At 45.1% G+C, this 24870-nt stretch overlaps 1 protein-coding gene across 2 annotated transcripts in view; it reads left to right on the top strand.

Annotated features, from left to right (window-relative positions):
• LOC134949163 (sphingolipid delta(4)-desaturase/C4-monooxygenase DES2-like) overlaps positions 1–24870 on the top strand; it is a 180094-nt gene that overhangs the window by 120638 nt on the left and 34586 nt on the right. Inside the window, exons 2-3 of one of the 2 annotated variants that reach the window (XM_063937583.1) lie at positions 14806–14836; positions 17386–17478. In XM_063937583.1, coding sequence (XP_063793653.1) covers positions 17397–17478 — 82 coding nt within the window. In that variant the 5' untranslated portion in view covers positions 14806–14836; positions 17386–17396. Of the gene's footprint in view, positions 1–14667; positions 14837–17385; positions 17479–24870 lie in introns of those variants that run through there. The other variant, XM_063937582.1, reaches the window with a different exon arrangement.

The raw sequence follows: 24870 nt of genomic DNA, 5'->3' as shown, positions 1-24870 counted from the left end.
CCCCGGTACCAAATACCATCTAGGTTCCACTTCTCTAGGCAGGCGATACCCAGAATGTACACAGACCTCAGAAAAAGAGTCACCAGTGTCCTAAAAAATCCAGTTGTACCCAATGTCCACTTAACCACGGACATGTGGACAAGTGGAGCAGGGCAGACTCAGGATTATATGACTGTGACAGCCCACTGGGCAAGAACAGCAGCGGCGGCACCAGTAGCAGCATCTCGCAAACGCCAACTCGTTCCTAGGCAGGCTACGCTTTGTATCACCGCTTTCCATAAGAGGCACACAGCTGACAACCTCTTGCGGAAACTGAGGAACATCATCGCAGAATGGCTTACCCCAATTGGACTCTCCTGGGGATTTGTGACATCGGACAACGCCACCAATATTGTGCGTGCATTACATGTGGGAAAATTCCAGCATGTCCCATGTTTTGCACATACATTGAATTTGGTGGTGCAGAATTATTTAAAAAATGACAGGGGCATGCAAGAGATGCTGTAGGTGGCCCGAAGAATTGCGGGCCACTTTCGGCATTCAGCCACCGCGTGCCGAAGACTGAAGCACCAGCAAACACTCCTGAACCTGCCCCGCCATCATCTGAAGCAAGAGGTGGTAACGAGGTGGAATTCAACCCTCTATATGCTTCAGAGGATGGAGGAGCAGCAAAAGGCCCTTCAAGCCTATACAGCTACCTACGATATAAGCAAAGGAGGGGGAATGCACCTGACTCAAGCGCAGTGGAGAATGATTTCAACGTTTTGCAAGGTTCTGCAACCCTTTGAACTTGCCACACGTGAAGTCAGTTCAGACACTGCCAGCCTGAGTCAGGTCATTCCCCTCATCAGGCTTTTGCAGAAGAAACTGGAGAGATTGAAGGAGGAGCTAAAACAGAGCGATTCCGCTAGGCATGTGGGACTTGTGGATGGAGCCCTTAATTTGCTTAACCAGGATTCACGGGTGGTCAATCTGTTGAAATCAGAGCACTACATTTTGGCCACCGTGCTCAATCCTAGATTTAAAACCTACGTTGTATCTCTCTTTCCGGCAGACACAAGTCTGCAGAGGTTCAAAGACCTGCTGGTGAGATAATTGTCAAGTCAAGCGGAACGTGACCCGTCAACAGCTCCTCCTTCACATTCTCCCGCAACTGGGGCTGCGAGGAAAAGGCTAAGAATTCCGAGCCCACCCGCTGGCGCTGATGCAGGGCAGTCTGGAGCGAGTGCTGACATCTGGTCCGGACTGAAGGACCTGCCAACGATTACTGACATGTCGTCTACTGTCACTGCATATGATTCTGTCACCATTGAAAGAATGGTGGAGGATTATATGAGTGACCGCATCCAAGTAGGCACGTCAGACAGTCTGTACGTATACTGGCAGGAAAAAGAGGCAATTTGGAGGCCCTTGCAGAAACTGGCTTTATTTTACCTAAGTTGCCCCCCCTCCAGTGTGTACTCCGAAAGAGTGTTTAGTGCAGCCGCTCACCTTGTCAGCAATCTGCGTACGAGGTTACTTCCAGAAAATGTGAAGAAGATGATGTTCATCAAAATGAATTATAATCAATTCCTCCGTGGAGACATTCACCAGCAATTGCCTCCAGAAAGTACACAAGGACCTGAGATGGTGGATTCCAGTGGGGACGAATTAATAATCTGTGAGGAGGGGGATGTACACAGTGAAAGGGGTGAGGAATCGGACGATGAGGAGGAGGTGGACATCTTGCCTCTGTAGAGCCAGTTTGTGCAAGGAGAGATTGATTGCTTATTTTTTGGTGGGGGCCCAAACCAACCAGTCATTTCAGTCACAGTCGTGTGGCAGACCCTGTCGCTGAAATGATGGGTTTGTTAAAGTGTGCATGTCCTGTTTATACAACATAAGGGTGGGTGGGAGAGCCCAAGGACAATTCCATCTTGCACCTCTTTTTTTCTTTCATTTTTCTTTGCATCATGTGCTGTTTGGGGACTATTTTTTGAAGTGCCATCCTGTCTGACACTGCAGTGCCACTCCTAGATGGGCCAGGTGTTTGTGTCGGCCACTTGGGTCACTTAGCTTAGCCATTCAGCGACCTTGGTGCACCTCTTTTTTTTTCTTTGCATCATGTGCTGTTTGGGGACTTTTTTTTGAAGTGCCATCCTGTCTGACACTGCAGTGCCACTCCTAGATGGGCCAGGTGTTTGTCTCGGCCACTTGGGTCGCTTAGCTTAGTCATCCAGCGACCTCAGTGCAAATTTTAGGACTAAAAAATAATATTGTGAGGTGTTCAGAATAGACTGGAAATTAGTGGAAATTATGGTTATTGAGGTTAATAATACTACGGGATCAAAATGACCCCCAAATTCCATGATTTAAGCTGTTTTTGAGGGTTTTTTGTTAAAAAAACACCCGAATCCAAAACACACCCGAATCCGACAAAAAAATTTCGGTGAGGTTTTGCCAAAACGCGTCCGAATCCAAAACACGGCCGTGGAACCGAATCTACAACCAAAACACAAAACCCGAAAAATTAAGACCTTTTCACAGTGTAGGCTTTACAACTTCAACTAAAGCTTCGCGTTTGAAGTTGTAAAGCAGACACTGTGAAAATGTATTAAATTACAAAACTAACATGTCAGTATGTACCGGGTCGGACCTCTCAGTGTTCCTGGTCTCGTTGACATTTTGAAGGCTGTAGTGATGGAACCAGATCATGTAACTGCCTGCTAGAGCCTGGAAAGAAATTACAAAACGTGTATTCTATAATTTCATGTGTACCTCATTCATTCATCAATTTCAAGTCTAACACTTGTTTTCAAGCCTAACACTTAACTCAGTATAATAATCCTTTTATTCCAAAGATACTGTAGTGATAGCGGTGTGACAAGTGAGTGTTCCGAGAAGGAGGATAATACTAGGTACACGCGGAAGACAAATGACAGTCAAAACTGATGCATAGTAAATACACATTTTTTAGACTACAATCCACCATCGATGCCTATCTGGTTCCATGAGTCAGCAACTCTGATGAATAGTAAATTTACCACATGGGGGCCCATTTATTAATAATTGCATCTTTAGATGTTGATAGCTGCAGGGGTCCAAGCATTCTCTTACTTGGTAAATCTGGCAGCATCGCATCCCCCATAGAAACCTATGGGAGTTGTGGCTGCAGCTGGGAATGAAGGGATCGCTGTGCAATTCCGTCTAATTAAATTCTAATGCAGCAGGAGGCATCTGTAGGAGATAGAAGTCTCCTATTAACGTTTCCTCTTGTTAAGCTGAAGCTTGCTCAGGCTAGCCATAGGATGCGGACAACAAAATCACACAAAAATTATCAATGGAAATCAAATTTATTAACCCATGGAGGTCTGGATTTGGAGTCACACTCAAAATTAAAGTGGAAAAACACACTACAGGCTGATCCAACTTTGATGTAATATCCTTAAAACAAGTCAAAATGAGGCTCAGTAGTGTGTGTGGCCTCCACGTGCCTGTATGACCTCCCTACAACGCCTGGACATGCTCCTGATGAGGTGGCGGATGGTCTCCTGAGGGATCTCCTCCCAGACCTGGACTAAAGCATCCGCCAACTCCTGGACAGTCTGTGGTGCAATTGTCTCCTGGACAGTCTGTGGTGCAATTGGTGCAGTTTGTGGTGTGTTGGTGGATGGAGCGAGACAGGATGTCCCAGATGTGCTCAATTGGATTCAGGTCTGGGGAACGGGCGGGCCAGTCCATAGCATCAATGCCTTCGTCTTGCAGGAACTGCTGACACAGTCCAGCCACATGAGGTCTAGCATTGTCTTGCATTAGGAGGAACCCAGGGCCAACCGCACCAGCATATGGTCTCACAAGGGGTCTGAGGATCTCATCTCGGTACCTAATGGCAGTCAGGCTACCTCTGGCGAGCACATGGAGGGCTGTGCGGCCCCCCAAAGAAATGCCAGCCCACACTATTACTGACCCACTGCCAAACCGGTCATGCTGGAGGAAGTTGCAGGCAGCAGAACGTTCTCCTTGGCGTCTCCAGACTCTGTCACGTCTGTCACATGTGCTCAGTGAGAACCTGCTTTCATCTGTGAAGAGCACAGGGCGCCAGTGGCGAATTTGCCAGTCTTGGTGTTCTCTGGCAAATGCCAAACGTCCTGCACGGTGTTGGGCTGTAAGCACAACCCCCACCTGTGGACGTCGGGCCCTCATACCACCCTCATGGAGTCTGTTTCTGATCGTTTGAGTAGACACATGCACATTTGTGGCTTGCTGGAGGTCATTTTGCAGGGCTCTGGCAGTGCTCCTCCTGTTCCTCCTTGCACAAAGGCGGCGGTAGCGGTCCTGCTGCTGGGTTGTTGCCCTCCTACGGCCTCCTCCACGTCTCCTGATGTACTGGCCTGTCTCCTGGTAGCGCCTCCATGCTCTGGACACTACGCTGACAGACACAGCAAACCTTCTTGCCACAGCTCGCATTGATGTGCCATCCTGGATGAGCTGCACTACCTGAGCCACTTGTGTGGGTTGTAGACTCCGTCTCATGCTACCACTAGAGTGAAAGCATCGCCAGCTTTCAAAAGTGACCAAAACTTCAGCCAGAAAGCATAGGAGCTGAGAAGTGGTCTGTGGTCACCACCTGCAGAACAACTCCTTTATTGGGGGTGTCTTGCTAATTGCCTATAATTCCCACCTGTTGTCTATTCCATTTGCACAACAGCATGTGAAATTGATTGTCAATCAGTGTTGCTTCCTAAGTGGACAGTTTGATTTCACAGAAGTGTGATTGACTTGGAGTTACATTGTGTTGTTTTAAGTGTTCCCTTTATTTTTTTGAGCAGTGTATATGTATATATATATATATATATATATATATATATATATATATTAGTGATGAGCGGGTTCGGTTTCTCGGAAAACGAACCCCCCCGAACTTCACCTTGTTTACACGGGTCCGAGGCAGGTTCGAACCTTCCCGCCTTGCTCGGCTAACCCGAGCGCGCCCGAACGTCATCATCCCGCTGTCGGATTCTCGCGAGATTCGGATTCTATATAAGCAGCCACGCATCGCCGCCATTTTCACTCATGCATTGGAGATGATAGGGAGAGGACGTGGCTGGCGTCCTCTCCGTTTATTGTAGAAGACACTTGATTGGTTGTTTATTGCTTAATTGTGGGGAGGATTGGGGAGCAGCTGTTAGGAGTACAGTGCAGAGTTTTGCTGATAAGTGACCACCAGTTTTTATCCGTTCTCTGCCTGAAAAAAACGCTCCATACCATATCTGTGCTCAGTGTGCTGCATAATATATCTGTGCTGAGTGCTCACACTGCTTAATTGTGGGGACTGGGGAGCAGCTATAGCAGGAGTACAGTGCAGAGTTTTGCTGACAGTGACCACCAGTATACGTTGTCTGCCTGAAAAACACTCCATATCTGTGCTCAGTGTGCTGCTTTATTGTGGGGACTGGGGACCACCAGTATAATTAATATTATATAGGAGGAGTACAGTGCAGAGTGCACTGCTGTACCTACCTCTGTGTCGTCATCCATTAAGTATACTATCCATCTACATTCTATACCTGTGGTGCATTTTAGTTTTGCAGTTTGCTGACAGTGTCCACCAGTATACTATATATAGCAGTACGGTAGGCCACTGCTGTACCTACCTCTGTGTCGTCACTCGTCATCCATTAAGTATACTATCCATCTACATTCTATACCTGTGGTGCATTTTAGTTTTGCAGTTTGCCGACAGTGTCCACCAGTATACTATATATAGCAGTACGGTAGGCCACTGCTGTGTACCTACCTCTGTGTCGTCACTCGTCATCCATTAAGTATACTATCCATCTACATTCTATACCTGTGGTGCATTTTAGTTATGCAGTTTGCTGACAGTGTCCACCAGTATACTATATATAGCAGTACGGTAGGCCACTGCTGTACCTACCTCTGTGTCGTCACTCGTCATCCATTAAGTATACTATCCATCTACATTCTATACCTGTGGTGCATTTTAGTTTTGCAGTTTGCTGACAGTGTCCACTAGTATACTATATAAAGCAGTACGGTAGGCCACTGCTGTACCTACCTCTGTGTCGTCACTCGTCATCCATTAAGTATACTATCCATCTACATTCTATACCTGTGGTGCATTTTAGTTTTGCAGTTTGCTGACAGTGTCCACCAGTATACTATATATAGCAGTACGGTAGGCCACTGCTGTGTACCTACCTCTATGTCGTCACTCGTCATCCATTAAGTATACTATCCATCTACATTCTATACCTGTGGTGCATTTTAGTTTTGCAGTTTGCTGACAGTGTCCACCAGTATACTATATAAAGCAGTACGGTAGGCCACTGCTGTACCTACCTCTGTGTCGTCACTCGTCATCCATTAAGTATACTATCCATCTACATTCTATACCTGTGGTGCATTTTAGTTTTGCAGTTTGCTGACAGTGTCCACCAGTATACTATATATAGCAGTACGGTAGGCCACTGCTGTACCTACCTCTGTGTCGTCACTCGTCATCCATTAAGTATACTATCCATCTACATTCTATACCTGTGGTGCATTTTAGTTTTGCGCAGTAAATATAGTAGTAGGCCATTGCTATTGATACTGGCATATAATTCCACACATTAAAAATGGAGAACAAAAATGTGGAGGTTAAAATAGGGAAAGATCAAGATCCACTTCCACCTCGTGCTGAAGCTGCTGCCACTAGTCATGGCCGAGACGATGAAATGCCATTAACGTCGTCTGCCAAGGCCGATGCCCAATGTCATAGTAGAGAGCATGTAAGATACAAAACACAAAAGTTCAGTAAAATTACCCAAAAATCAAAATTAAAAGCGTCTGAGGAGAAGCGTAAACTTGCCAATATGCCATTTACGACACGGAGTGGCAAGGAACGGCTGAGGCCCTGGCCTATGTTCATGGCTAGTGGTTCAGCTTAACATGAGGATGGAAGCACTCATCCTCTCGCTAGAAAAAAAGAAAAGACTTAAGCTGGCAAAAGCACAGCAAAGAACTGTACGTTCTTCTAAATCACAAATCCCCAAGGAGAGTCCAATTGTGTCGGTTGCGATGCCTGACCTTCCCAACATTGGACGGGAAGAGCTTGCGCCTTCCACCATTTGCACGCCCCCTGCAAGTGCTGGAAGGAGCACCCGCAGTCCAGTTCCCGATAGTCAAATTGAAGATGTCACTGTTGAAGTACACCAGGATGAGGATATGGGTGTTGCTGGCGCTGGGGAGGAAATTGACAAGGAGGATTCTGATGGTGAGGTGGTTTGTTTAAGTCAGGCAACCGGGGAGACACCTGTTGTCCGTGGGAGGAATATGGCCATTGACATGCCTGGTCAAAATACAAAAAAAATCAGCTCTTCGGTGTGGAATTATTTCAACACAAATGCGGACAACAGGTGTCAAGCCGTGTGTTGCCTTTGTCAAACTGTAATAAGTAGGGGTAAGGACGTTAACCACCTCGGAACATCCTCCCTTATACGTCACCTGCAGCGCATTCATCATAAGTCAGTGACAAGTTCAAAAACTTTGGGTGACAGCGGAAGCAGTCCACTGACCACTAAATCCCTTCCACTTGTAACCAAGCTCCTGCAAACCACACCACCAACTCCCTCAGTGTCAATTTCCTCCTTACCCAGGAAAGCCAATAGTCCTGCAGGCCATGTCACTGTCAAGTCTGACGAGTCCTCTCCTGCCTGGGATTCCTCCGATGCATCCTTGAGTGTAACGCCTACTGCTGCTGGCGCTGCTGTTGTTGCTGCTGGGAGTCGATCGTCATCCCAGAGGGGAAGTCGGAAGACCACTTGTACTACTTCCAGTAAGCAATTGACTGTCCAACAGTCCTTTGCGAGGAAGATGAAATATCACAGCAGTCATCCTGCTGCAAAGCAGATAACTCAGGCCTTGGCAGCCTGGGCGGTGAGAAACGTGGCTCCGGTATCCATCGTTAATTCAGAGGCAACTATGGACTTGATTGAGGTACTGTGTCCCCGGTACCAAATACCATCTAGGTTTCATTTCTCTAGGCAGGCGATACCGAAAATGTACACAGACCTCAGAAAAAGACTCACCAGTGTCCTAAAAAATGCAGTTGTACCCAATGTCCACTTAACCACGGACATGTGGACAAGTGGAGCAGGGCAGACTCAGGACTATATGACTGTGACAGCCCACTGGGTAGATGTATTGCCTCCCGCAGCAAGAACAGCAGCGGCGGCACCAGTAGCAGCATCTCGCAAACGCCAACTCGTTCCTAGGCAGGCTACGCTTTGTATCACCGCTTTCCAGAATAGGCACACAGCTGAAAACCTCTTACGGTAACTGAGGAAGATCATCGCAGAATGGCTTACCCCAATTGGACTCTCCTGGGGATTTGTGACATCGGACAACGCCAGCAATATTGTGCGTGCATTACATCTGGGCAAATTCCATCACGTCCCATGTTTTGCACATACCTTGAATTTGGTGGTGCAGAATTATTTAAAAAATGACAGGGGCGTGCAAGAGATGCTGTCGGTGAACCGAAGAATTGCGGGCCACTTTCGGCATTCAGGCACCGCGTACAGAAGACTGGAGCACCACCAAACATTCCTGAACCTACCCTGCCATCATCTGAAGCAAGAGGTGGTAACGAGGTGGAATTCAACCCTCTATATGCTTCAGAGGATGGAGGAGCAGCAAAAGGCCATTCAAGCCAATACATTTGGCCACTATATAGGCAAAGTAGGTGGAATGCACCTGACTCAAGCGCAGTGGAGAATGATTTCAACGTTGTGCAAGGTTCTGCAACCCTTTGAACTTGCCACACGTGAAGTCAGTTCAGACACTGCCAGCCTGAGTCAGGTCATTCCCCTCATCAGGCTTTTGCAGAAGAAGCTAGAGACATTGAAGGAGGAGCTAAAACAGAGCGATTCCGCTAGGCATGTGGGACTTGTGGATGGAGCCCTTAATTCGCTTAACCAGGATTCACGGGTGGTCAATCTGTTGAAATCAGAGCACTACATTTTGGCCACCGTGCTCGATCCTAGATTTAAAACCTACGTTGTATCTCTCTTTCCGGCAGACACAAGTCTGCAGAGGTTCAAAGACCTGCTGGTTAGAAAATTGTCAAGTCAAGCGGAACGTGACCCGTCACCATCTCCTCCTTCACATTCTCCCGCAACTGGGGGTGCGAGGAAAAGGCTAAGAATTCCGAGCCCACCCGCTGGCGGTGATGCAGGGCAGTCTGGAGCAAGTGCTGACATCTGGTCCGGACTGAAGGACCTGCCAACGATTACTGACATGTCATCTACTGTCACTGCATATGATTCTGTCACCATTGAAAGAATGGTGGAGGATTATATGAGTGACCGCATCCAAGTAGGCACGTCAGACAGTCCGTACGTATACTGGCAGGAAAAAGAGAATTTGGAGGCCCTTGCACAAACTGGCTTTATTCTACCTAAGTTGCCCTCCCTCCAGTGTGTACTCCGAAAGAGTGTTTAGTGCAGCCGCTCACCTTGTCAGCAATCGGCGTACAAGGTTACTTCCAGAAAATGTGGAGAAGATGATATTCATTAAAATGAATTATAATCAATTCCTCCGTGGAGACATTCTTCACCAGCAGCAATTGCCTCCAGAAAGTACACGGGGACCTGAGATGGTGGATTCCAGTGGGGACGAATTAATAATCTGTGAGGAGTGGGATGTACACAGTGAAAGGGGTGAGGAATCGGAGGATGATGATGAGGTGGACATCTTGCCTCTGTAGAGCCAGTTTGTGCAAGGAGAGATTGATTGCTTATTTTTTTGGTGGGGCCCAAACCAACCAGTCATTTCAGTCACAGTCGTGTGGCAGACCCTGTCACTGAAATGATGGGTTCGTTAAAGTGTGCATGTCCTGTTTATACAACATAAGGATGGGTGGGAGGGCCCAAGGACAATTCCATCTTGCACCTCTTTTTTCTTTCATTTTTCTTTGCATCATGTGCTGTTTGGGGACAATTTTTTTGAAGGGCCATCCTGCCTGACACTGCAGTGCCACTCCTAGATGGGCCAGGTGTTTGTGTCGGCCACTTGTGTCGCTTAGCTTAGTCACACAGCGACCTTGGTGCGCCTCTTTTTTTCTTTGCATCATGTGCTGTTTGGGGACAATTTTTTTGAAGGGCCATCCTGCCTGACACTGCAGTGCCACTCCTAGATGGGCCAGGTGTTTGTGTCGGCCACTTGTGTCGCTTAGCTTAGTCACACAGCGACCTTGGTGCACCTCTTTTTTTCTTTGCATCATGTGCTGTTTGGGGACAATTTTTTTGAAGGGCCATCCTGCCTGACACTGCAGTGCCACTCCTAGATGGGCCAGGTGTTTGTGTCGGCCACTTGTGTCGCTTAGCTTAGTCACACAGCGACCTTGGTGCGCCTCTTTTTTTCTTTGCATCATGTGCTGTTTGGGGACTATTTTTTTGAAGTGCCATCCTACCTGACACTGCAGTGCCACTCCTAGATGGGCCAGGTGTTTGTGTTGGCCACTTGTGTCGCTTAGCTTAGTCACACAGCGACCTTGGTGCGCCTCTTTTTTTCTTTGCATCATGTGCTGTTTGGGGACAATTTTTTTGAAGGGCCATCCTGCCTGACACTGCAGTGCCACTCCTAGATGGGCCAGGTGTTTGTGTCAGCCACTTGTGTCGCTTAGCTTAGCCATCCAGCGACCTCGGTGCAAATTTTAGGACTAAAAATAATAATGTGAGGTGTGAGGTGTTCAGAATAGACTGGAAATGAGTGGAAATTATGGTTATTGAGGTTAATAATACTATGGGATCAAAATGACCCCCAAATTCTATGATTTAAGCTGTTTTTTTAGGGTTTTTTGAAAAAAACACCCGAATCCGACAAAAAAATTTCGGTGAGGTTTTGCCAAAACGCGTCCAAATCCAAAACACGGCCGCGGAACCGAACCCAAAACCAAAACACAAAACCCGAAAAATTTCCGGTGCACATTATATATATATATAGATATATATATATATATAGATATATATATAGATATATATATCATAATAACATATACATACTGGATCTGTTTGACTTCTCACCTCCTAACTATCTAAAAAAAATTTATTTTAAAACCAGATTCCTGCTGCAATTTTTTACTTTGCTTTACATGGGGTTAGATGACCTAAAATATAACAATGAGAGGAAAAGGTAAAGGCAAGGTAGGACAGAACCAGCAACACCTTTCTGCACAAAGATGAATCCAACTGTGAAAGAACATAAAACATGATAGGTGACTTAACGAGAGAAAAAAATAAGGGATGTGGGAAAATTAATCATACTAGAATTGGTATACACCAGTGTCTTTAATGGGTCCATTTTATTCTAGGTCACTAAATTCCAAATTTGAAGTTAGCCTTTTAGGGTCTGCAAATAATTGTGGGCTCTATATGGAGCATCAGTGCTCCATTTTCAGATCTGAGCAGCATAATATGTCATATTATTAGTCATTGTATGTAATATAGGGATGGTCATCGATAGTTTGCCACTGATTGTGGATGGTTTTGCTATGGCAGATATCTGATGGCTATTCGATGACAATGATTTTTTTTTCTTGGTGCCAGGAGCACAAACTTTAGCCCCACCCTTTGGTGGCTCACCAAGCCTCGCCTCACTTCCCTGATTGGCCTGCCACCTAACATCCCCCCAGCAGGGAAGGCCATCAAAGGGTTCAAACCATTGATGGTCTTTATGACATAAATGGTTAAACACCTATACCACCATCGATAGTTCCATATGCCAAAAGGTGGGAGAGACACTGGGCCTCATTTAGACCTGGTCGCAGCAGCAAACTTTTTCTCTAATGGGCAAAACCATGTGCACTGCAGGTGAAGCAGACATTACACATGCAGAGAGAGTAGATTTGGGTGGTGTGTGTTCAAACTGAAATCTAAATTGCAGTGTAAAAATAAAGCAGCCAGTATTTACCCTGCACAGAAACAAAGTAACCCACCCAAATCTAACTCTCTCTGCTTCTGTTATATTTGCCTCCCCTGCAGTGCACATGGTTTTGCCCATTAGAGCAGGGGTGGGGAACCTTTGCCCCTCCAGCTGTTGTTGAACTACACATACCAGCATGCCCTGCTACAGTTTAGCTATTTGGCCATGCTAGAACAGTTGCAGGGCATGCTGGGATGTGTAGTTCAGCAACAGCTGGAGGGCCGCAGGTTCCCCACTCTTGCATTAGAGAAAGATTTTGCTTCTACGATCAGGTCTGAATTAATCCCACTGACAGCCTGTGACATCTGTTATTAATTAATGTTATTAAATCATCATGATTTACTGGTGGTCCAAGAGAGGGAGAATTATTAATGGGCAGGTTATAAATGGATTTTAAAAGAGAAAAGAGATTGAGGGTGGGGGGTTATTAAGGGGTGGATTATAATAAATGAGAAAGACATAGGGAGGTTATTTTTTATTTTTTTGTGGGGAGGGGGGGATTATTAGTGATTCTTATCTGCCGTCAACAAAAAAAAAACCTCAGTGAGAGAGAGGGGCATAGGGAGGGGATTTGGGGAGGATTATTAAAGACCACAATAAATAAGAGCGAGCCATAGGGATGGGATTTGGTGGTGGTGGGGGGTTATTAACGGTCACTTTAAATCATGGGTCTTCAACCTGCGGCCCTCCAGCTGCTGTGGAACTACACATCCCAACATGCCCTGCCTCAGTTTTAGCATACCTTAATAGCAAAACTGTGGCAGGGCATGCTGGGACATGTAGTTTCACAGCAGCTGGAGGGCCACAGGTTGAAGACCCATGCTTTAAATGATAGAGGTATAGGGATGGGATTGGGGGAGGGGGGGGGGTTTAAGGGCACCGATGCTGTTTTGCACTCAGAGAATTGGAATCCGGTGGGCGCTCCTGAGAGGTAATAGGGTGGTGATTAGCCAGACTCGGGCATGTCACGGTTAGACACAGTTGTACTGACAAAGGTTGTCCTATTCAGACAGCGAAATTGCATCTGTCATACGGTAGGTGCAATATTCCATGCAATCTTAGTATTGTGCCACAGCGGAATAACACTGCTAGCAGTGGGCATCTCAGTAGACGGGGAATCGGTAGTGGTATCTGCATAAAGGCGCCGATGCTGATGTAGAAAACGGCATCCACCTCTAAATCATTCCCTATGGTGGTCCCAAAGGATCTGCGACAGGATGCACCAAGTAGCGATTATCAGTACTTAGCGCATGCGCAGGACCTGTTCTGCACGTGCTCGGACAGGTCCTGCGACATAGCACGCAGTTCGGTATTAGATTGTCTGTGATTGACAGTCTGGTGCCATTTGGGGGTAAAGAGGGGGCGGCGACTGCCTCCATTTCTCACCATTTCGCTGCTGTGTGGAGGAGGGAAGAGGCCAGCGATCTCTGTGGTTGTACAGAGATTTCCTGGCCTTTGGAATAGATGGCTTGAGCGTCACCATGTGTGCCACAAGCCGCCAGCTGGTGAGTCAGTGATCAGCATCTTAGAAGGCAGGTTGGATCACTGATAGAGCAGGAGGCGTCAGCTTGCAATAGACACCTCCTGATGCATTACTGTACAGCGCTATCACTGCTGCTTCCACACACATCTGAATCAGGCCCTATATGTGAAGTTCAACAAAATTCAAGCAATCAAAATTCAACAAAACGAATAATAACAATGAGTCAAATATCTATATCATTTACATGTTATTGTATGTTTGAGAAAATAATGATATTCCGTATGGGAAATTACTTCAATAAACTAACCAAGATATAAGATGACCATTAGCCATGTACTCTAAAGCCTGTGCAGGGGAGAGCAATTATATTTCCCCTGCAACTAGTTTTAAGGTTTGGTTGCATGGTAAGTGTGTATAATTACTAGTAGTAAGGGGTTGTTTTCTTTACACCTTCATGTCTATTTTTGGTTTGTAATATGGTTATACCAATGTTTGATACATTTTTAAATTCCCCATAGCAACTGGCTTCTTCAGTTTTGCACTTCACGTTTCAGATTGTGTGAACCCTGGTGCATTATGGGACTGCATCATTATGGGACGTACCAGCAGCGATGAGTTTCTAGAAGCCATGGGGGTCCATTCCAATGGACCCCCATGATTTTGCCAAGTGTGCGAAGTAGAAATTACATTTGTGTATGGAATTCTTTAAGTGCTTAGTTTTCCTGTCAATAGAAGTACAATATAAAAGGATAGTTTATAAAATCCATATTTTCTTTTTAGAAAGATACATGCTACAGTACAAGTCAGTCTGACGGACTATGTTAGTGTGAACTATAGTGAAATACTGGAAATAGGGGCCCCCAAAGCGCAAGTAGGACGGGCTCAACGAGTGTAATAAATAGTAATAGAAATCACATCATAAATTGTTTTGTTTGTGGACCCTACTTTCATAGTCGGCAGATTTATTACACTTTGTAATTAACAGTATATATATTTTTCAAGCCTGTCCTCACTAATTACAATTGTAAAATAAAAAAGCGCTATATGCCTGAGTTACTGTAACTGATTTCATTAGAATGCAAATGTCTATGGTTGCAGTATGTGGCTGAGCAGGTTAGACAGATGACACTAGCTGGGCGTGGCATTGCACTGGGCAGAATACAGAAGATTAAAAGAGCAACAGGTTATACTTGTAGTCACATGGATATCTTATCTGTGAAAAGGTTTTTCTGTTGACACAAGGTGTATCCTATAAGAGTGCAGAGTATGGGGTGAAACAGAGCCTCCCCTCTCTGATGACACAGTCGTACACCTTGTCACTCTTTTTTTTTCTCTCTTTCTACCTCTAATTCCAGGTAGCTGCGCTGACACCAGGACACCTTGCAGGTAATGTACCTATATGTATACTATAGTCAGTAAGTGTTACAGGAATCCCACTTGCTGATTTATTAACTAATGGTGATCTTGTCTATTTACAGTTATATTGCCTTAGTATGTTACCTTTTTTTTTTTGTTTTTTTAGCATGAATAAACATGTATTAGGTAACCTACAAATAGGGATAGTTACATGCCATGGGTGCATGTTGCAGTTATACGGCATATGGACGTATCACAAGCCATAAATTTGTTGTATTCATGACATTAAGTATTGTGTTGTTTGTTTTCTTTTCTGTCGGAGCCCATAGTTTTATATGTTATGTGCTATACTGTGCGTGGGCGTGTGTATATAATATATATATATATATATATATATATGTGTATTTCCTTGGAGAGGGCGGCACTCAAAGACTTGGCAAACGATATAGGTGAAGAAAAACCCTGCAGGGCAACCTTTACTGTGACGTTTCGGGGACTAGCCCCTTCCTCTGGCAAACTGACAAACCCGTTGCTAAACATTTCCTTCTTTACAATCATCAGGTCTCATCATTACATTGTATGATTATAGATCAGGTACCAGAACTGACAAGAGGTGGTGTTAGGGTCCTAGCATTTAAAAGACTTGAATCACGATGTATATACAGATTGGACACCATCACACCTCGTGGACTCAATGAAAATAATCCATTGAAGATCTTTATACACTAGATGGGGATCTGTTTTGATCCTGATATAGTCTGAGCAAGAAGTGTCAAACTAAACACACAAGAATAATTGAGTAATAAATAGAAACAATAATGACTCTCCCTATGCAATTTTAATGTTTTATGGTGTAAATTCTTTATAATCACATGTAGTTTTTCTTTATGCATGTATTCATTGTTGTGCAATAGCATGACATGTTTTTTGATGCACATGTATATTTGTGTATGTATACCTTTAATGGGATAGTGTGTGATGTGTCTTACGGGCTCCCCTGTATAGCTATCTGATGAGACCGCAATCTATGTGATAGCGGTTTCAATGTGTCTACAATATAGCCACTAATAGACCAATAAGCTTATATATGACTATTATGATGTACTCTAATGCTATGGATATGTTGTATTTCTCCCCCCATGAGACGCACAAAGCGCGCCTGGGCGGAAGGAGTGATGGAACGCATAGTGTTCACCGGTGGAGCGCACATGACGCGCTTCCGGTCACGACGCGATCCCAGTACCATCAACATGTGTGGAACGCACAGCGGTGACCAGTGGAGCGCATTTGATGCGCTTCCGGTCAGGACGCGACCATAGCAGGCTAAATGTAAGTGCTGGAAGTCTGCGATGAGTCTTTATTTTTACAATAGGTATTAAATAATGTTGTGATAGCCTTATAAGGGATCTATGACTATGATATAAGTATTGGTTGTGACACATGCTTGAGACGTATACCTGTTCCAGTGATGATATAGAACACTGGGACATGGTTGCTTCCGGTAATTAGGCAATCAAATCATTAAAGTAATTGATTATGTGCTATATAAGGTAGCCCGGGAGGCAGATGTCACTATGCTGCTCTTTGGCGTGTTGAACAGATGTCTCCTGTGGTGGTCTTGAGAAAGGCTCTGCGAAGCCGAAACGTCGACATGTATGTGATGACTTCAATGGTCTAAATAAATCTTTTTATCTATGGAAACTGATTGGTGAGTGCCCTCTATTTGAGACCCTCATTAGGGTCTTGAAGATAACCTGGTATATGTGGAAGTTTATATAGGCCTCCTTGAGGTGCACCCCACTGATGACTGTGATATAGCTGGGAGTGCGGACATCTACAATGCTATATATATATATATATATATATATATATATATATATATAATTTATAGAAATATGGTGTCACGGACGGCACTCCAGCATACAAATGAATCCACAAAAGCCACTGGTGTTAGTGTGACTAACACCAGTGGCTTTTGTGGATTCATTTGTATGCTGGAGTGCCGTCCGTGACACCATATTTCTGCATCATCTTTTGGAAAGGCACCCAGACAGGTTGCTTTCAGCTACATTGGAGTGCCGGACATCTTCTGGGTTCTATATATATTTATATATTTATATATATATATATATATATATATATATATATATATATATATATATATATATTATATTGATACTCATTTATTCATTCATTTGTTGCAGCAAGATACACTGGTATTTGTAGAGTTGATCAGAATTGTTTTTATGATCAGTGTTCTTTGTGCTTAGAGTGTGCACCTGCATTTTCATTTTCAGGCATGGCACTACAAGTCTCAGCATGGTAGCGCCTTTTTAGCATGTTTACAATTAGGGTGTGCATTCCAAGACCCCTTTTCTATGGCAGAAGTCATACAGAAAAGAAAAATTACACAAAATAGGAAAGAGGGCATTGCCTCAAAAAGATTAAAATGTAATTAAGATAATTGTATGAGACATGTAATAATCGTACCAATAACTGCGTACAAAGATTCTTGAAATTAACCTTTAACATAGAATTCATTCAGCAGGTGATAACGTTTCCCTTTGTGCATTCTGCAGGGTGAGGCATCATGGGGAACCAGGTGGTCAGGGATAACTTTGAGTGGGTTTATACAGACCAACCACACACAGACCGGAGGAAAGAGATTTTAGGTGAGTATGCTGTGTACAATTATGTGGATATACCTGCAGAGGAAGGGGGGCACCACCTTTATTGGTATGCGGCGCATATTGGGAAATTGCATTTGTTGGAAAGGACCACAATAAAATGTTTAATTTAAAAATGTACAGGGAGTTCAAAAAGTCCCTCGGAACTGAGCACTGACCATGGCTGTAGATTTTCTCTGCAGCCATAGGATGCCACAGAGGGTCATAGTCTTTTTTGAAAAGAGGATCTTCTTTGGCGTTGTGCAGTATCACCCAGATGGGGAGTGACCATCCCTTAACAACTCAACTGTTCTTCCTCTAAAAGAAAGCTGCTGCTATTGGCTCCCCCGCCACTGTTTTGTGTAGGAGATGCATCTCTATAGACACCAGTACATGTACCTTTGCCTTTGTAACGGGCTCTTGTTGCTATCAACAGTGCATGTAAGGAAGAAAGATGTCAGACAGAAATGGGAACAAATCACTACCTTTTTTTTAAATTCTGTACCTGAACTGAATACGAGCGCACCTCTTACGCACAACTGAGGCAGCCATTTTGTTGGCGGTTAAGACAAAATGAATGAGAATGTGGCCTATCGGTCTACAAGGAGCTAGTGATACTACAAAACTCTTAATGCCTAATTTTTAATAACCAGGGTAAATCTAGTCTAGATACATACTGTAACTGTTTGAGAACATAGTGGCTTTATTTTTAAGGTAAACTCTCATCAGTTGTTTCCAAGGCTTCAATTCTCCTTCAGGGGTTAATAGAAATCCATTTTATTTAATAAGCCAGTTCTCATTATTCTCATCTAGCTGTCATTATTGTGTTTAACTCTACTAGGAACTGGTAGATGGCCCTGTCTTATAGAATTTATGATAAATAAATGCATGGAGCAACCAGAGAAAAGACATTAAAGGGGGGATTCAGTTAGCCGCAGTAAATTATCGTGGCTAATTGATAATCCCAGGGGTTATTTAATTGTCCCCAATAGTTGACACTATCAGGACTTTTTTCACCTAACACCAGACAGGATTAAAAAAAATCTACAATAACTTTCGCGATCGTGGCCGTGGAAACACATGGATCCAGGTATTTATCCCAGATCCTGTGTATTTTCGCCCAAAAACAGGTAATTTTTACACTGAAGAAACGGGCTGCAATTGAATTGCCTGATAAAACCATTGGGCAAAGAAATTGTGGTAAAGCCTGTTTTGTTTTTTTTAACAAATAAAAATGTAATGGGTGAATTAAAAAATCCCCCCCTAAGCATAAAAATGAGCACTAAAAAAATAAAACTTAGCAGGACATGTATTTTGAGTTCTATCCAGGACATCCCAATTAATTTTCTAATGCATTTAATGTGGTGAGAATTGTATCGTTGTTGAGAGGGGTGTTTGATACCCATTTTCCACTAAAAACCTGGGTCTGACCTGGGTAATTGAACACTGTTTCAAGCCGTGTCACAGTGGCTTGACACCCTGTTCACACCGCAGGCTGGACCCTGGATAGTGATGGGTCTTCTCTCTGTCGGTGCTTGGAAAAGACATGGGTGGTAATTCCAAGTTGATTGCAGCAGGATTTTTGATAGCAATTGGGCAAAACCATGTACATTGCAGGGGAGGCAGATATAACATGTGCAGAGAGAGTTAGATTTGGGTGGGTTATTTTGTTTCTATGCAGGGTAAATACTGGCTACTTTATTTTTACACTGCAATTTAGATTGCAGATTGAACACACCACACCCAAATCTATCTCCCTCTGCACGTTATATCTGCCTCCCCTGCAGTGCACATGGTTTTGCCCAATTGCTAACAAACTTGAAGCTGCGATCAACTCAGAATTACCCCCGTGATCTCCAAGTGCCGGTGAGCCGGCTTTCCATAGGCTTTTACCGGGACCTGGGTCATCCGTCTGCACTGCAGCCTTACCCGGGTCCTTATTTTTCAAGGACCCTTTTCCACTGAGCCGCAACTCTGGTAGACCCGCCAGTAATATTATCTAATAGCAGTTCATTTGGAATTGGAGATGGGCGACTGGCGGTCGGCATACCGACACTGGGATCCCGGCCACCAGAATGCCGGCAGGGGTGCGAGCGCAATGAAGCCCCTTGCAGGCTCGCTGCGCTCGGCTGGGATCCAGGCATCAGTATGCTGACCGGCGGGATCCTGACCGATGGGATGGTGACCACAGGTTGAAGGTTTACCGATGAGAATTATCACTGTTCCATCTGTAATTTTACCTATAATCACAAAGAATGGCAGATAGAAGGGGCCCTAATTCTCTAGCAATTTAAGCAGTAGTGTTCTAAGTAAATGGAGAGGAACATTGAAAGGATAGTACCGATGATACTGACCTTAATCAGTTTGCCTCTATTTAAGGAAAATACGAGACTCACATGCAACTAGTGGAAAAACAAGTTTGTTGGTAACAGATTACGTAATTATCCGAGGTGATTAGGGTGTGGGACAGACTTTCAAACAATAATTGCAGTGAGCAAACAGAATGATTTTTTTTTTTTAATGACCTGCACCCCAACTGGGAATATAACAAATATAGAATTCTCTTTACTGCACTGAGATGCCTGCAATCAGTGGCTGCTGTAATATTGCAAATATTTGTTTAGTTGGAAATGACTAGTGAACTGTATATTTTTGAGGTGATCAGGCTTCATTTGACAGTGTAAGGGAATAAATATTTATTTAAAAACCTGTTACACAGAAAAATATATTTCTAAAGTTTTACAGGGTAGTCTTCAGTTTGCCAGCTGTCGGGGTCCCGGAGCACAGTATACCGGCGCCGGAATCCTGACAGCCGGCATACCGACACCGTTTCTCCCTTTTGGGGGTCCACGACCCCCCTGGAGGGAGAATAGATAGTGTGGCGTGCGTAGAGCGCCATCATGCCCGCAGCGAGCCCGCAAGGGACTCATTTGTGCTAACCACGCTGTCGGTATGCCGGCGGTCAGGATTCCGGCGCTGGTATGCTGTGCGCCGGGCCCCCGACAGCCAGCATAGAATACTACACCCACTTGTACAATATAGTATACAAGTTTGCCATTTTGATTGCATCTGTGCAATCAATCTCATGATTGTATGCACATATTGAGCACCCTGCGACGCGATGCTCGAATATCACATCGCAAAATAGTAAATGCTGCACTTAATATTTATCGCATCGCAGTGCGATTGCATGTGTTTTTAAAACACATGCGATATATCACACTGCGATGCGCGATGGGCACCCGCCCACTCGGCGGTGACGTGCCCCTCACGTGATTACCATGCGATTTATCACATGGTAATCACTTTGGCAGTTCAGGTGTGATAAAATCACACCTGAACTGCCGGTGCGATGCCCTGCGGGCATCACACAAGTGTATGGGCACCATAAGAGCAAGCTTATTAGTCTACATAAAATGTCATCGACCACGTCTTTGGAGTGTAACAATTACAAATAGGTGTAGTGTATAATACATATTAAGGGATAATTGAGCTGTAAATACAAATATTGTAATTAATTATTTTAATCTTTTTTATGATGTTGTTGTTTCCATTTCTTATACATATTTATGCTTGAAGACATCATAGTGTGTTTGAAGGGGATGTAGTTAATATCCCACCGGTCGGGATCCCGGTAGTCAGCATACCAAAGCAGCGATCCCGACCTCCGAGAATGGCGACCGATGCGCCAGGGCTATTTCCACTCATGGGTGTCCACTACACCCATAGGGGTATATGCAATTAGCGGCGAATCGCGGCAAATTATCGCCGTTTTTAAATTCTACACAATTTGACCGTCCAATTTCGGCAAGTGGTTGCCGAAATTCACCATATTCAATGGAAAACGAATTCGACAGTCCCGCGGGCGAAAAACGGCTGATTTGACGGATTTTGCAGCGATTTACAAAAAACGGGGGAAAACGGTAAAAACCCGAAAAAAATGGCGTGGGGTCCCCCCTCCAAAGCATAACCAGCCTCGGGCTCTTCGAGCTGGTCCTGGTTCTAAAAATCCGGGGAAAAATTGGACAGGGGATCCCCCGTATTTTTAAAACCAGCACCGGGCTCTGCGCCTGGTGCTGGTGCAAAAAATGCGGGGGACAAAAAGAGTAGGGGTCCCCCGTATTTTTTACACCAGCATCGGGCTCCACTAGCTGGACAGATAATGCCACAGCCGGGGGTCACTTTTATACAGTGCCCTGCGGCCGTGGCATTAAATATCCAACTAGTCACCCCTGGCTGGGGTACCCTGGGGGAGTGGGGACCCCTTCAATCGAGGGGTCCCCCCCCAGCCACCCAAGGGCCAGGGGTGAAGCCCGAGGCTGTCCCCCCCATCCAAGGGCTGTGGATGGGAGGCTGATAGCCTTGAGGAAAATGACATGAATATTGTTTTTCCCAGTAGTACTACAAGTCCTAGCAAGCCTCCCCCGCTAGTTGGTACTTGGAGAACCACAAGTACCAGCATGCGGGAGAAAAACGGGCCCGCTGGTACCTGTAGTACTACTGAAAAAAAAATACCCAAATAAAAACAGGAGACACACACCGTGACAAGTACAACTTTATTACACACTGCCGACACACACACACTTACCTATGTTGACACGCCGACTGCCACAGTCTCCGACGATCCGAGTGTACCTGTGAAAAAAATTATACTCACCTGCCAGTGTCCAGAGATAAATCCACGTCCAGAGATAAAATCCTCGTACTTGGCAAAAAAAAAACACGAACACCCGACCACCAGACTGAAAGGGGTCCCATGTTGACACATGAGACCCCTTTCCCCGAATGCCGGGACCCCACGTGACTGCTGTCACTGAGGTCCCTTCAGCCAATCAGCGTCCTTGCACTCTGCTGATTGGCTCTGTGCGCGATAAGGGGGCGGGGCCTATCTCCTCAGCACACTGGCACCATTTTCCCTCACAACTCCGTTGGAGGGAAGCTCCCTGGCTCTCCCCTGCAGTCACTACACTACAGAAAGGGTTAAAAAAGAGAGGGGGGCACTAATTAGGCGCAGTATTAACTATACAGCAGCTATAAGGGGAAAAACACTTATATAAGGTTATCCCTGTATATATATATATAGCGCTCTGGTGTGTGCTGGCAAACTCTCCCTCTGTCTCCCCAAAGGGCTAGTGGGGTCCTGTCCTCTATCAGAGCATTCCCTCTGTGTGTGCTGTATGTCGGTACTTTTGTGTCGACATGTATGAGGAGAAAAATGATGTGGAGACGGAGCAGATTGCCTGTAATAGTGATGTCACCCCCTAGGGGGTCGACACCTGAGTGGATGAACTGTTGGAAGAAATTACGTGACAGTGTCAGCTCTGTATAAAAGACAGTGGTTGACATGAGACAGCCGGCTACTCAGCTTGTGCCTGTCCAGACGTCTCATAGGCCGTCAGGGGCTATAAAGCGCCCGTTACCTCAGATGGCAGATATAGACGCCGACACGGATACTGACTCTAGTGTCGACGGTGAAGAGACAAATGTGACTTCCAGTAGGGCCACACGTTACATGATTGAGGCAATGAAAAATGTTTTACACATTTCTGATAATACGAGTACCACCAAAAAGGGGTATTATGTTCGGTGAGGAAAAACTACCTGTAGTTTTCCTGAATCTGAGAAATTAAATGAGGTGTGTGATGATGCGTGGGTTTCCCCCGATAACAACTGATAATTTCTAAAATGTTATTGGCATTATATCCTTTCCCGCCAGAGGTTAGGGTGCGTTGGGAAACACCCCCTAGGGTGGATAAACGCTCACACGCTTGTAAGGGCTCTAACCTCTCCTGAGATGGCCGCCCTTAAGGATCCTGCTGATAGAAAGCAGGAGGGTATCCTAAAATGTATTTACACACATACTGGTGTTATACTGCGACCAGCAATCGCCTCAGCCTGGATGTGCAGTGCTGGGTCGGCGTGGTCGGATTCCCTGACTGAAAATATTGATACCCTAGATAGGGACAGTATATTTTTGCCTATAGAGCATTTGAAAGATGCATTTCTATATATGCGTGATGCACAGCGGAATATTTGCCGACTGGCATCAAGTCTAAGTGCGTTGTCCATTTCTACCAGTAGAGGGTTATGGACACGTCAGTGGTCAGGTGATGCGTATTCCAAATGGCATTTGGAAGTATTGCCTTATTAAGGGGAGGAGTTATTTGGGGTCAGTCTTTTAGACCTGGTGGCCACGGCAACAGCTGGGAAATCCACGTTTGTACCCCAGGTCGCCTCTCAACATGAGAAGACGCCGTATTATCAGGCGCAGTCTTTTCGTGGACAAGCGGGCAAAAGGTTCCTCATTTCTGCCCCGTGACAGAGGGAGAGGAAAAAGGCTGCAGAAATCAGCCAGTTCCCAGGAACAGAAACCCTCTCCCGCCTCTGCCAAGCCCTCAGTATACGCTGGGGCTTTACAAGCAGAATCAGGCACGGTGGGGGGCCCGTCTAAATGAATTTCAGCGCGCAGTGGGCTCACTCGCAAGTAGACCTCTGGATCCTTCAGGTGATATCTCAGGGGTACAAATTAGAATTCGAGACGTCTCCCCCTCGCCGTTTCCTAAAGTCGGCTTTACCGATGTCTCCTTCTGACAGGGAGACAGTTTTGGAAGCCATTCACAAGCTGTATTCCCAGCAGGTGATAATCAAGATACCCCTCCTGCAACAGGGAACGGGGTATTATTCCACACTGTGGTGGTACCGAAGCCGGACGGCTCGGTGAGACCGATTCTAAATCTAAAATCTTTTTTTTTTTTTGCAAATAGTTTTTATTGAAGTTTCGAAATGATCATAAGAGAAGAAAAAACAAAACATAACAAAACAAAAAGAAGACAGGAAGTTGCAAAAACATTTCTATATCATCTAGTACCATCAGAGAAACATCCTCTGGTGAAATTCAGTACCACGTAAAACAGAAAGACTCGTGAAGAGGGATATCCCTCATCCCCATATGCGTCTCGTCTCCAAAGAAAGAAATATAAACAAGGCATAAAGGAGTATGGTCAAATACATTTTGTGGATTACAACTTCTTGAAGCAAAAGAGAAGGAGTAGAAGTAGGAGAGGGAAGAAGGGTTGCGGGAGGTAGGGAGAAAAAGACAAGAATTAGGAGTAGTGTTACTCTCAATGTAGAGGAGTAAAAGGAAGGGAAGCGTAGAGAGACAAGGTTTGGGAAAGGGGGGGGGGGTTCTCCTCCTATCCTAAGGAGCTTTAGCCGTAATTTATATCATATAACTGCTGTAGGCATGGCGGATGGGTTTCTCTTAAAGAGAGGATTTGTGATGTGTTGTGGTTTTGTATTCCAGCCATGGGCTCCAAGTAGCTATGAAGGAAGTGTTTCTCATTTCCAAAGATAGTATAAGGTCTTCCATTGCCATATAGTGATCTAAGCGGGCCGTCC

Source organism: Pseudophryne corroboree, chromosome 8, assembly GCF_028390025.1.
Source record: "Pseudophryne corroboree isolate aPseCor3 chromosome 8, aPseCor3.hap2, whole genome shotgun sequence".
NCBI lineage: Eukaryota > Metazoa > Chordata > Amphibia > Anura > Myobatrachidae > Pseudophryne > Pseudophryne corroboree.
Note: the sequence above shows the minus strand (reverse complement) of the source record. Positions and strands in the feature narration are given on the sequence as shown.